The sequence below is a fragment of the Dendrobates tinctorius genome, unplaced genomic scaffold (genome assembly GCF_039654945.1).
Source record: "Dendrobates tinctorius isolate UK_male_01 unplaced genomic scaffold, ASM3965494v1 ptg000382l, whole genome shotgun sequence".
Classification (NCBI taxonomy): Eukaryota; Metazoa; Chordata; class Amphibia; order Anura; family Dendrobatidae; genus Dendrobates; species Dendrobates tinctorius.
The window spans coordinates 189,546-203,766 of record NW_027362048.1 but is presented as its reverse complement, the minus strand read 5'-3'; the positions used below and the strand labels follow the sequence as shown (position 1 = coordinate 203,766).

The window sequence follows — 14,221 nt, the reverse complement described above, 5'->3', positions numbered from 1 at the left end:
GAACGGTCCCTTGTAAACCCATGTTGATATTGGGTCATGAGGTTATTCTTCTCCAGATACTCCAGTATAGTATCTCTTAGAAAACCCTCCAGGATTTTACCCACAGTTGAGGTTAAACTCACTGGCCTATAATTTCCAAGTTCAGTTTTTGTCCCCTTTTTGAATATTGACACCACATTTGCTATACACCAGTCCTGTGGTACAGACCCTGTTATTATGGAATCTTTAAAGATTAAAAATAATGGTCTATCTATGACTGTGCTTAATTCCTGCAGTACTCGGGGGTGTATCCCATCCGGGCCCGGGGATTTGTCAATTTTAGTGATTTTTAGATGCCGCCGTACTTCCTGCTGGGTTAAGCAGGTGACATTTTAACAGAGAATTTTTATCCCTGATCATGTTATCCGTCATGGGATTTTCTTGTGTAAACACTGTTGAAAAAAAGTCATTTAGCATATTGGCTTTTTCCTCATCCTCCTCCACCATGTCACCCAGACTATTTTTAAGGGGGCCAACATTATCATTTTTTAGCTTCTTACTATTTATGTAGTTAAAGAATATTTTGGGATTATTTCTACTTTCTCTGGCAATGAGTCTCTCTGTCTCAATCTTTGCTGTTTTGATTTGCTTTTTACAGAATTTATTTAATCTTCTGTATTTAGTTAATGCCTCATCACTACCTACTTGCTTTAATTCTCTAAATGCTTTATTTTTATCTCTTATTGCTCCCCTTACAGCACTATTTAGCCATAGTGGTTTCCTCCTATGTCTCGCATGTTTATTCCCATATGGTATATATTGTGCACACGTCCTATTTAGAATGCTAATAAACGTTTCCCATTTTCTTTGTGTATTTTTATGTCTCAGGATATCGTCCCAGTTAATTGCACCAAGATCATCTCTCATCTGTTGGAAATTTGCTTTCCTGAAGTTTAGTGTCCTTGTAACCCCTCTACTACACATCTTATTAAAGGATACATGACAACTTACTATTTTGTGATCACTATTACCCAAGTGACACTCAACCCTTACATTTGATATGCGGTCTGGCCTGTTGGTTAATATTAGTTCCAGCAGTGCCCCCCCTCTTGTTGGGTCCTGAACCAGTTGTGAAAGGTAATTGTCTCTCATAGTAGTCAAAAACCTATTACGTTTGCTGGAACTGCAGGTTTCGGTTCCCCAATGTATTTCCGGGTAGTTGAAGTCCCCCATAATAATGACTTCTCCTTGAGTCGCTGCTTCATCTATTTGCTTTATGAGGATATTACTATCTTCTCTTTTTTTTTATATAAAGAATAAAATGGTGTGGGTTATATTATTCTTAAAAAGCGGAGGTAAAACAGACAGCTGAGGGATGATGTTTATAGTCTGGGAAGGGGGTAATAAACGTGGACCTCTCCTGGCAATTAATATCAGCTCACAGCTGTGTATTTTGCCTTTACTGATTGTAAACAAGGGGTGACATCCCCCCCCATCTCTCTAAAAAAAAATGTGGGATCCCCTATAACTAGCAAAGTATAGGAAGACAGCTGTGGGCAGACATTTATGGCGTAGGAAGGGACCATGGATATTGGCCCCCTCTCAGACTAAGAACATCAGCCTACAGCCACCTCAGAAGTAATGGCTCATCCATTAGATCAAATTTTGACGCTTAGCCTCAGCTCTTCCTACTTGCCCTGATGCGGTGGCAAATAAGGTATTAGTATTAATGTTGATGTCAGCTGACATCAAGCCAAGGGGTTAGTAATGGAGAGGCGTCTATAAGTTTATAGTTTTAAACTCTGCCAATTTAAGTAAAAAAAATCACATATTGAGAGCAAAGTCCTTTGAAATAAACACTACCCAAATGGACAAAGAAAAATTAAAAAAACAGATCGTCGTCTGTCTGCCGATAATCTATACGTCCTTCGACTTACCCAACTCTGCTACATCTGGATGCATCCACGAGACGCTGAGCATGAGAACGCAGCTTCAGTGCCAAGCGCTGACTTCAGTAAGGCGACTAGAGTTCATAGCTGATAAACTCCAGTCACTTCACTTACATTACCACTCGTTTTGTGAGACAATTCCTCCTAGGCTATTAATATCAGCCCGCAGCTGTCTACCTAGCCTTTGCTAGTTATTAAAAATAGGGCTACCCCCCGCGCCCTTTTTTTTTTTTTTTTTTTTTTTTTTTTTTTTTTTGAGGGGGGAACTTGTTAATAACCAGTATAGGTTTAGTAAACAGCTGTTGGCTGATATTAATAGCCTGGGAAGCTCTGTTTACCACCCCTTTCCCAGACTAGGCCTCCAGCTGTCTGCTTTCCCTCAGCTAGTTAAATATAATATGGGGGATTCAACGCCATTTTTTCCTTTTATTCTATCTATATGTATTCTACTCTTAACGGTTTATGCTGTAAATTTACTAGACTTGGCAGATGGAATGTCGGATTTTCTGAGGTGGGTGCATAAAAATCGCAGAGCGCATGCATGGTCTGTGTGCCATGAGATTTTTTTTTTTTTTTTTCTTCTCCTTCCCTCTTCCTGACACTCATTGACTTAAATTGGTGAGTCTCGGCTGTTTTACGTACCCATATGCATCAAGCTCCAAACTTTAACCTCACCCCAATTTTTGGTGAGGAAGAACTTGGATGAGTACTTACTCATTGACTAACATTAGAGACAAAAAACCCAGTAGCATAGTGATAAATGGGCCATGCATCACAAGGTGCCAAATAGTCACATTTGGAAAAAAAACACTCCAATGCATAATGTTCAAAACAGAGGAAAAAAATGCAGATTTTATTGGTTTAACAATTTGTATTTGTATTCATATTTATTTCAACCATAAATGGCCAAACAGTGTAAAACTTGGATACAAAAAGGACAGACATGAAACACAGTATACTAATTAACGCCAATAGGGTTAGGTACACAAAAACAGTGAGCATCAACCGATCAATGTAAATTGATGTAAGGATAATTATATGCCACACAGGTCAGTGTAAAACCGTCAAGGGGCTGAGTACTACTTTGGTCATAATGACCAATTAAGTGTATTGACTATGCCCAGGGCTGCATTTCAAATACATCATGCTAAATGAAACAAAGATCATTCTCTTACCCTATAGGAGGGAAAAAGTGCAGTGCACAAAGCCAGGTGGTTCCAACCCCAACGCGTGTTTCGTGTGGATCTTTCCTTGCTTTCTCAAGAGGCGGGTATTGCCTAACATTGTAGCAAGTGCAATATGAGGTTTTCTCACATTGCAATTGCTGAGTTTAAATGCAGATGTGGCCGAACCCTTAGATTAAAAGTCTGCACTTAAAGCACATATTGATTATACAACTGTATCTTGAATTTCTTTAGGTAAGCAGCTAAAATGCCAAAACTTGTCACTGTCCATATATTTTTGGTCCTAACGGTATGTGGTATAGAAATATGCCTCCTGAACGCCCCATACATTCGAAAAACAGGATAACTTTGACTGCCAGCGCAATGTGTTGTCAGTCTACATTTCCTAGTATACTCTACCTGAAGGAGTGTGCACAGGTAGAGACCCAGATCTTGCTGAGCTTTGTAACAAATCTTTTACCTCATCGCAGAACTGGATTTGCATCTTCACTGATCTGATCACTACTGCTGTATAATTTCCTCCATATTGCTGCTTCTTTGTGTGCTAAAAAGTAATGAATAGAGGTAATCCATTTTTGTGTGTGGTGTATGAGAGAGGTCATAGCAACTACAAACTATTCTCATTAAATTGGTATGGGTAAGACAGCATGCATGAAAATTGGAAAGTTTGCAATTAACGTGATTGTTCGATGTGCTTTTGTTCAAGTAGGAGCTTTTACCTTTATATAAGGTGTTTCCAAGAAGCTAGACCCTGTCCAACTATGCGCCATGGGTGCATTCCAGGATTGGGAGTCAACCCCTGAGAATACCAGCCAACTCTTTTTAAACCATTGATTTCTATACAGCAGCTAGCTGCTGCTCACCTTCCCTTCCCTCTATGCTCCCAACCAGCTGCTTTATCACTCCTGCAAAATCACAAGCACCTGGCCTATTCATTACTTGAACGTTTGTCGTCTTTAAATTGTTCAAATGTCGTTATTCCTAATCACTACAAATGTAGTGATAACAGTGTAGACTGCAGACTAAGCACTGTCAAACCTGTGTGTCATAGTAGCAAGATAAGCTCAACAAAAGTATGAAGCTACTGAACCAGAACTGACAAGGAGGCTAATGAACAATTTGTAAATCTGAAGCTTCTGGCCCTCCATCTCTACTCCACTCCCAGCACCGCTGCCTTGGTTATGTGACTTCAGGCAAAAGTCATCAGACAAGCAAGAGGAGTTGGAGCTAGGTGAGTAATAGAGCTGGAGTGACAGACGCTTCAGACAAATGGCTCCTCTCTCTCATTTGCATATCATTCCAAGCACTGATTTCTCAGTAAATGAGGAATGGACTGGTGAAACTGGCCTGCGTTTGAGGAATTCCTGCTGACAAATTTCCTTTTAAGAGGCGCACATCTTAAGGGCCTGTCACACTAAGCGATATCACTAGCAATATCGCTATAACGTCACTGATACTTACCTCCGACCGGCTCCCCCGCTGGTTAGCGCAGATCGCGCGAGAACGGCCTGGACCGTTTCTCATCGTCAGCTTCCTGCTGGGCTTCCTGCTGTGACGACGAGCGACGCGTGGACGCGGGCGGGAGGACATAAGGATCGCCTCGTCTGACAGGTAAGTAGCGAACCCCGACCCCTGCGATGTCACTGGTGAGATCTGCCTGTGTGGCAGCTCACTAGCGACCACTTAGCGATGTACCAGCGATCCTGACCGCGTCATATCGCTGGTACATCGCTAAGTGTGACAGTACCTTTACTCCAGTGGACTTTCCTTCAAGGCTTGCAAACAAAAAGCCAATCTTGATGAATCTGCCCCTCTGGTTTTATAGTCAATAATGGTAGGGAGTGGCTGGTAGGCATTGATCCCTATTATGTAGGTAAACTGATTTATGTTCACCAGTACATTTTGCATATTTTTTAATAGGTAATTCTTTATATTTTCAAGCTATCTTCTGGGATAAACTCAAGTATATGGGAATCTTCTTCAGGCCTGCGGCCAATCAGAGGACCCTCGCTTACAGAGGTAAGCCAAAATACAGCGCAGTCACGTTAGTTACATGCCATGTGCATTTTTTTTTTTGCATTTTGGGGTCATAGTCTACATTTTTTCTTTTGCATCTTAAATGCTTTGCAAGTTGTCATAGACCCAGCAATAAACATTTTTTCACATAAAAATCGAAATGTTGCAAATTAATTTATTGACTCTTGATTTTCATTAAAGGATATGAGTCCACTCTCTATACTACACGAGTATGGCTTGGCTGCCATTCCTCCCCCCAACGGAGACAGCACTGAACAAGATGTCTCCGAGAGAGCTTTGCCTCGAAGATCCACCTCTCCTGTAATAGGCAGTCCACCTGTGAGAGCCGTGCCTATTGGGACTCCTCCAAAATATGTTGGCCCCATGTTCAGTCAGCAGCAGGTTCTTATATCATTAGTCATAATGCTATTGGATTACATTCTCATCAATATATTTACTAATTATTATTGTTTTTTCAGGTTTTATGCCCAAATCCTATCCACATTCGAGCAGCCTCTTCTTTCAACAACCATCCGGTAAATTATTCCTATACTGGCAGTCCTCTATCTTGAGCACATACAGTACACCTGTGTGTGCACACTACAGTTATGGCAAAAGTTTTGAGACTGACACAAATTTTGGTTTTCACAAAGTTTGCTTCAGGGTTTTTGATCTTTTTATTCAGATGTTTCTATAGTTACTGAAATACAATTGATAAGTTTTTATACTTTTATTGACACACACATCAAGTTTATGCAAATACTCAATATTTACAGTGGTGTCCCTTATTTTACAAGACTTCTGCCCTTCGTCCTGTTCTTGCTGGATATCCTCTTCTGGGCCAAATCCTGACTGATGACCGCCCATTCTTGTCTCTTCAGTGCTTGCAGTTTATCACAATTTTTGTGTGTTTGTCCACTCACTTTTTGAGGATTGACCACAGGTTCTCAATGATATTGAGTTCTGTGGACTTTCCTGGCCATGAACGCAAAGGGTCAGTGGGTGTTATGCTGCTTGCCACTAGGAGGACACTAAGTGAACACAGAAAATAAAGTTAACTCCTCCCCTGCAGTATACACCCTCTCTCTGGCTGGGAATTCCCCAGTTCTTGCTTAGTGTCTGTAGGAGGCACTTGGGTCTGGCTTCAGACACCACCGTTTTCATTTTTGAATTTTCTGTAAATTTTTATTTTTTAATGGAGTGAAGGGGGCAACTGTTCCTTTCAACGGCCCGCTCTCCCCTGAACCAACAACAGGCGAGCACGTGGAGTATATCTCCCCGTACACTTTCCTGCGACGACTGGGGCATACCTGATTCTTCTGGGGACGGTTCCTTTACGGTCCCGGTCTCCCCGCACGGATATGAGGCAAGCGCACAGAGTGCAGGAGAAGACTTTGGAAGCGCTTTCGGATGCCCTGAATCAGCCCGATGGCCTCTCCATCCCCCCTGCCCATAGGGAGGATCAATTGAGGTAAACCCCCTTTAAGAACTCCTTCGGCTCTGCTACATCGCCTGGGAGGATGAGATCTGAAGGCTCCTGGACAGCGCAGCCGGCGCGAGCACTGGATTGGAGGTATGGGGTCAGGTCCTGGTCCCTGGGAGAAGCGCTGACCTAGTTTCAGCGGCGGTATACCGGCGCCCCGTCACGACTCCCCTCTTCACCCGGCGCTCGCCGCAGGTAGGCCCAAAAATTTAGTCCCCGGCTTTTCGGCCTACTAGGCTGCGATTTACATAGCGCCTCCCACCGTTAGCACCGCCGCCCACTTTGGCGCCACTCGCTCTGTACGAGAGGCGCCCTGCTAGTCTCAGTGGCCATGTCCTTAACACCTTCTCTGCACCTCCGGCTCTGTGACGGCTGCGGAGGTGCGCACACGGATGGACAGCACCTGGTGACACTACAGGGCCACCGCTTTTCCTCCCAGGGACACAGCGTCAGGACCTTGGGTAAGCTGCATCTGCCCTCAGATAAAAGCTTAACCCCTTCTCTTCACATTCCCTGCAGCTGCAGCCCTGACTCTGCTTGTAACCCTTTCAGGGGCACTGTCTCAGTCTAAAGAGACAAAATCGGGCAACTAAGAAGCGCACTTCATTCTTTACCGCTTGTACCACCTGCAAGACTGCCTTTCCCAGTGCTCAGACTAATCTGCTATGCACGGATTGCGACCCGGCTTGTGATAAAACGCCATCTGCCGCCGCTGCAAGGTGCTCCCTGCATTTAGTCCCCCTAAGGCCGGTTTCACATTAGCGCATTTTCAGCGCGCGCACGGCCGGGGGTAGCTCCGCCCCCGAGCCGGCTCTCTGCCCGGCGTGCCCGCCCCTTGCCTGTAGCGCCGCCTCCTAGCGGACGGCGGCGCCTGCGATCGGCGCACCCTATCTTTAGCATAGGGTGCGCCGATCGTGCGCAGGTCGTGCGCTAGTTGCGCTTTGACCTGCGCTGCGCACTTTTGACGGTGCGCCGTGCGCGCCAAAATCGAACTTTTCGGATTTTGGCGCGCACGGCGCACCGTCATAAGTGCGCAGCGCAGGTCAAAGCGCAACTAGCGCACGACCTGCGCACGATCGGCGCACCCTATGCTAAAGATAGGGTGCGCCGATCGCAGGCGCCGCCGTCCGCTAGGAGGCGGCGCTACAGGCAAGGGGCGGGCACGCCGGGCAGAGAGCCGGCTCGGGGGCGGAGCTACCCCCGGCCGTGCGCGCGCTGAAAATGCGCTAGTGTGAAACCGGCCTAAGTGGGCTGCGTCCTTGTCACGGTCTGTGGAGTCACTGACCTAGGCTATAGACTCCCTCTGGGAATCCTCTAAGTCAGAACGTGTCTTTATCGCCCGAGGAGGGCTTTGGCAACGGCCGGGATCCGTCCACCAGCAGGGGCGGTGTTCATTCAAGGGATCCTCGGGTCACTAGAAAGAGGACCCATGACGCGTCCCCTAGTCACGCTCGCGCGTCAGCATTGGCGAGTTCTGTCTCTCGCTCTCCCTCTCCTAATGTTCGCAGAGAAACATGACTCTGAATTCGAGTCTGACATGTCAGTCCCTCAGGTTTCCCCAAATGTCCTTGAGTCGCTTGATTCTCTTACAGTCAGTCAACAAGTTTCTGACGTTGGATGAGGAGAATATTCCCGCTCTGGAACACGTTATCTCCTTTAAGAAGTCTAAACGTGTGCGCAGGGTATTTGCCAGCCATCCAGAGTTTAAGGACATTGTCCAGAAACATAGGAACTGACCACATAAACGGTTCACAGGGCAAAAGCCTATCGAGACTAAATACCCCTTTACTCCAGATCTAATGAAGGATTGGTTACAGTCCCCCTCTGTGGATCCTCCTGTATCGTGTTTTGCTTCTATAACGCTTCGATCCGTTTGAGTGCTCTTCAGTCAGAAACCCCTCCGATCGTCAAATTGGCCACCTCGCTCGTTCAGTTTTTGGAGGTTCAGGAGCGTCACTTTTCCCATCTTTCGTGGCAAGTTGAGTAGCTAAGGCAATGACCACTTGGGCAGAAGTCTTAATTACTGCCTTCCAAGGTAGCAATCTTCCTCCGAAGACAACCAGTGTCGCCAAGCAGATAATTCATGCAGGGGATTTTGTAGTGGACGTCTCTTTAGATGCCACTAATTGCGCTGCTCAGTTAGCTGCTAATGCAGTCTCCATTAGAAGAGCCCTATGGCTATGCGACTGGCGGGCATACTCCACCTCCAAGAGATCAATGACTTCTCTGCCCTATCAAACTGGTTGCCTATTTGGAGAAAAACTAGACCAGCTCATTTCTGACACTTCCTGGAGGAAGAGTAAGTTTCTTCCCCAACAAAGGGCTGTCTGGCCGTTTTTTGGAATCAACAGCCGATTTCTTTTTTCAACCTTTTCACAACAGCTCTAGCTGGTCTTCCACAACCTTCTCTTCCGGATCAGGTCGGTCCCCGCGTGGAGACAGAGGTTCCCAGGTCTCTAACAGACCTAACCGCTCTTGGAAACCCAGGCCAAAAGCATCTGGATCTAGGGGAGCCGATCCTCTACTCATTGACTTGTTGTGGTATCCGGCAGACACCGACAAAGTAGGCGGCCGTCTGCTGTCATTCAGCCACAGCCTTCCTTCGGGCCGTTCATGCGCCGCAAAAGGACGGAGTCATCCTTCCGGTCCCTCAAGACGAATGGTTCAGCGGTTTTTATTCAAACCTTTTTGTGGTTCTAAAGAAGGAAGCAACGATGCAGCCAATCAGTTTGTCAAGGTACGGCGATTCCGAATGGAATTCCTCCGATTGGTTGTCGCCTCCATGTAAAAAGGAGAGTCCCTAGCATCCGTCGGTATCAAGGATGCTTACTTTCACATCCCGATTTACCCGTCTTGCCAGCAGTCCCGCTTTTTGCAATTCGAGAGGAACACTTCCAGTTCGTTGCCTTGCCCTTCGGACTCGCCACCGCCCCCAAGGTCTTTACCAAGGTCATGGCGGCGGTCATGGCCATTCTTCACGCTTGGGGACTGGTGGTATTGCTGTGTCTGGACAACCTGCTGATCAAGGTTTCTTCCCTTCCAGCCTACAAGGGATCCGTGGAAATCACAGTGCATACACTTTGTTGCCTGGGTCGGAAGATAAACTTCGGAAAGTCTTCCCCAACACCGGTCCAGCAGATTTCCTTTTTGGAAATGATCTTCGACACTTCCTGTGGGTTGGTCATTCTCTCTCCAGAAAAGGTCCGAGCCTTACAACAGGAAGCGCGGACGCTTTCCCGAACGGTTTCTCACTACATGCGTTTCAGCATGATAGTTCTCGGAAGGATGGTGGCAGCGATGGAGCGGTCCCATTCGCACAGTTCCATTTCCGCCTATTACAACATGCGTTGCTGTTAACTTGGGACAAGAACCCGTTCTCCCTGGAACGTCGGTTCCTGCTGTCTCTGCGGGTCAGACAAGCCCCCAAGCGGTGGACACTGAAATCCTCCCTGAATCAAGGGAAGTCCTTTCTCACAGTACGATGGTCGATGGTGACCACCAACGCCAGTCTTCTGGGCTGGTGTGCGGTTTTTTCATCACCACACGGCACAGAGTCGTTGGTTAATTCGAGAGTCACGTCTCTCCATCAACATCTTGGACATTCGAGCGATCAGATTAGCCCTACTGAGTTTCCACCATCTCCTCGCAGGTCACCTCATCAGGATCCAATCCGACAACGCCACGGCTGTGGCATATATCAACCATCAGGGGGGTACTTGGAGCAGGATGGCCATGCACAAAGTGAGTCACATCCTCCATTGGGCTGAGACCAACCATTCGCCCATCTCAGCAATCCACACCCCGCGTGTAGAGAATTGGGCGGTGGATTTTCTCAGTTGCCAAGACCTTGCCTCAGGAGAGTGGTCTCTTTATCTGGAAGTTTTTTCAGCAGACTTGCCATCGCAGGGGGACTCCGGATGTGGATTTTATGGCCTCAAGACTAACATGGTTCCTCGATTCATTGCGTGATCCATGCGCCATCGGAGCGGACGCCCTAGTTCTGCAGTGGCCTAACCTCGATATGATATAAACCGCCAACTTCTGATTTATCTTCATTTCTGTACATTCGACCTGAAGAGGTCACTGAATGGACCTCGAAACGCGTTCTCTGTATGTACCATAAATAAAGTACTGATATTGGAACCAATTTCTACAATCTACTGGATTTCCTCTATTTGGTTGAACTATAGCAGCACAGGAATCTGGTGGGTTTTTTTTTTCCCTCTTGGGATCTCCTCTTTGAACCCATGGATGAAAAGAAAACCCACATAAGACACAGAACTCATCGTGGCGCTCACCTTGACTTTTCTAGAGAATCATTCTACCAGATGTCCAAATAGAAGGGGGCATCATCAGAAGAAAAATATTTTACTGCAGTCCAATACCTGTACTTTGTGCAGAATTACATTCTGCCCTTGATGGTTTTTCTTGAAAAGTGGCTTCTTTGCTGCCCTTCTTGACATCACGCCAGCCGCCAATGGTGTAGAACTGTTCCCGTAGTAAAATCGTCTTTAGGATTCTGGCGTTTGCTGGACTTTCTTGGGCACCTTGAAGCCTTTAAGTACATCAATTGAATTTCTTTGTTTTTTAGGCTATGTGCCCACGTTGTTTTTAGTGCTTCGTATCTCTCCCTGCGGATCTTGTAAAATCTGCAGGTAAATCTGCAGGTCAAAAGACCTGCGGTTTCTCACCTCACAATGGTGAAGGTAGGAAACTGCAGCGGAATCCCCACAAAGAATTGACATGCTGCGGATTGTAACCCGTAGCATGTGCACATCGTTTTTTTTATTTCCATAGGAAGTAAAGGTACTGTACAACGCAGCAGAATCTGCTGCGGACCCGCTGGGCCAAATCCGCAGCAGAATCCGCAGCGTGTGCATATACCCTTATGATCCGATAAATGGTGAAAAGAGTGACTTCAAGAACTTAGTGCCCTTTTTTAAAGATACTGGTCTCTGCTCTTAAGGTACTGTCACACTAAGCGATATCGCTAGCAATATCGCTATAACTTGTGACGTTATAGCGATATTGCTAGCGACATCGCTGTCTGATGCTTACCTACGACCCGCTCCCCCGCTGTTTATCGCTGATCGCGCGAGAACGTCCTGGACTGCTTCTCGTCGTCAGCTTCCTGCGGCGCTTCCTGTGGAGAGACGAGCGACGAGTGTGGAGCCGGGTGGGAGGACGCAGGATCGCCTAGTGTGACAGGTAAGTAGCGACCCCCGTCCCCAGCGATGTCGCTGGTGAGATCTGCCTGTGTGGCAGCTCACTAGCGACCACTTAGCGATGTACCAGCGATCCTGACCGCGTCATATCGCTGGTCGGGATCGCTGGTACATCGCTAAGTGTGACAGTACCTTTAGAATTCAGTTTCAGCAACCATGCATGTCCTTGTTAACCCTCTTCTGACCTAACAATCAAATCACTGAAATGAAGCAAGCAGGTGTGGAAATTAGGTTTTTGTGATTAAGATAATGATCTTCATGGGAAGGGATTACTTTGCAGTTTTTTTGTAATTCATCTAATTACTCTTCATAACCTAGAATTCATGCAAATTGCCACTATAAATACAGAAGAAGCAAACTTTTTGAAAACCAAAATTTGTAGCTTTTTTTTTGCCAGGACTGCAATATATTTGTACATTCACACACCTACAGGGGCACGCCCAACTAACTGATGAGAGCCTTGGTTCTTCTTCTGACTTCTAAAATGCAATTTGTCTTCAAAGCTTTATACTTTTTTACCCTGAATTTCGCTCCCTGAAATTCAAAAGGCAAAATTTTAAGCATTTCTGCACATAATCAGTGGTTTTTGCCTCTGCAATTTTCCCTGTGAAACAAATTTGTCCCATGTATGTAAATTCTTATGTGCTTGTGGCACTCAGTCGTACTTGATAGAAGCAAATTAAGCTTTTATTTGCAGGTTGTCGTCCCAAATTGACAGTATAAACTAAGCACACAGGCCCTGATTCAACAAGTTGTTTTATGGTATGAAATCCATTGAATAATCACAAAATGTATGCACTGCTCAGAGTTGGGACAGGGCATAGCGAAGCCCTTCCATCAAATTCATCATAATTTGCGCCACAAAGGTAAATTACATAAGAAATATGCTCCAGCCCGTGAATGGAGTAACATTTCTGGCAGAAGATGTCAGTTGTAAGATATTCTTAAAGGGAATCTGTCACCCCTTTTTTGAGATATCATATAATGATATCATTCAATTGTGTGTCACATAAGGATTCTCTTAGTACTTTTCCTTCCCTTGACCCCACACCTTTCATGCATAAATACCTTTTTTTATATCGGTTCAGATGTATGTAAACTGCCACGGTCCGGTCTGCTGGGCGGGGCTTATTCACCTGCTCCCATCCCTCCCTGTCTTGCTCTACGTATTTTTTCTTGTGTAGAGCAAGACAGGGACGGGGGAGCAGGTGAATAAGCCCCGCCCAGCGGACCGGACCATGGCAGTTTACATACATCTGAACCAATATAAAAAAGGTATTTATGCATGAAAGGTGCGGGGTCAGGGGGAAGCAAAAATATTAAGAGAATCCTTATGTGACACACAATTGAATGATATCATTATATGATATCTCAAGGGGTGACAGATTCCCTTTAATTCATTTAAGTGGTGTATACTGCTTAAAGAAATTGCTGTATCTCACTCAATTGTAAATTTTAGACTGGCGTGCAAAGCACCAGTCTTAAAGAATTGGGGCCATAGCCTTTTAAAAGACATGTCACCAGGTTTTCATGTATTAGCTAAGTCATGTTAAGTAGCACTCAAGCATCCTATTAATAAGAGCCTAGCACCCCCGCGTATCCAATGATTCTGCCCTATGCTAATCGGTGCTATCCAGTTCTTTGCAACTTGTTGGTCTTTTTGCTTGGGGTCTCCTCTGTCCCTTCATTTGCCATCCTCCTGCCTTGATTCATGTTGCAGACGTCTCGTATGTCATCCACAATCTGCTCAACTCTTGTGCTTTTAACAATATATGACAGACCTCTAAATATCAGTACATTGATCGTAAATGATGTAGAAAAATTAGAATTTTAATTCAAAAATGATAAAAAAAAAAAAAAATAAAAATTTATCAGATGTACAAAGATGGACATATAATCACAGCCAATTGTCACAATACGTGATATATGGGGGGAAGGAAGAGGATTCCAACAAAGGACAATTGACACATACGATATAGAAAATGAATACAAAACTTTATTTGAACATGGAGGACAGATGAAAAAATGGTGGTAAAAGACATGGGTATAAATAAAGCCTCACAAGCAAGGGCGGGCTAGGTCCACATGGGAATAAAAAATTAAGCAAGAGGGCGCTATATTAATACCACAGCGTCAAATTTATAGAAAATATATATTTCACTGAATGTGTCGTAGGTTAGTATACCCCCTAATGGCGGAAGTAAAAGCAAGCCGGAATCGGTGGTAGTAAAAATATGTATACAATAATACTAATAAAAAATAGTAATTTTCAAAATAGCCTTTATTAGAAAATGGCACAAAAACACATAAGTGTATAAAAAAGGCACATAGCCGCAATTAAATATACTTGGGACCATGAATATAGCAAATCAGCTTAATATTAAA

The 14,221-nt window shown here is 45.1% G+C and overlaps 1 protein-coding gene across 4 annotated transcripts in view; it reads left to right on the top strand.

Moving 5' to 3' along the window:
* The window catches only part of PATL1 (PAT1 homolog 1, processing body mRNA decay factor), a 155,473-nt gene that overhangs the window by 35,788 nt on the left and 105,464 nt on the right, over nucleotides 1-14,221 (top strand). For 2 of the 4 annotated variants that reach the window (XM_073563151.1, XM_073563149.1), the window contains exons 4-6: nucleotides 5,033-5,131; nucleotides 5,330-5,530; nucleotides 5,608-5,664. The exons of 1 other annotated variant lie outside the window; for it this stretch is intronic. In XM_073563151.1, the coding sequence (XP_073419252.1) occupies nucleotides 5,033-5,131; nucleotides 5,330-5,530; nucleotides 5,608-5,664 (357 nt within the window). The remainder of the gene's footprint in view (nucleotides 1-5,032; nucleotides 5,132-5,329; nucleotides 5,531-5,607; nucleotides 5,665-14,221) is intronic. One more of the 4 variants, XM_073563150.1, reaches the window with a different exon arrangement.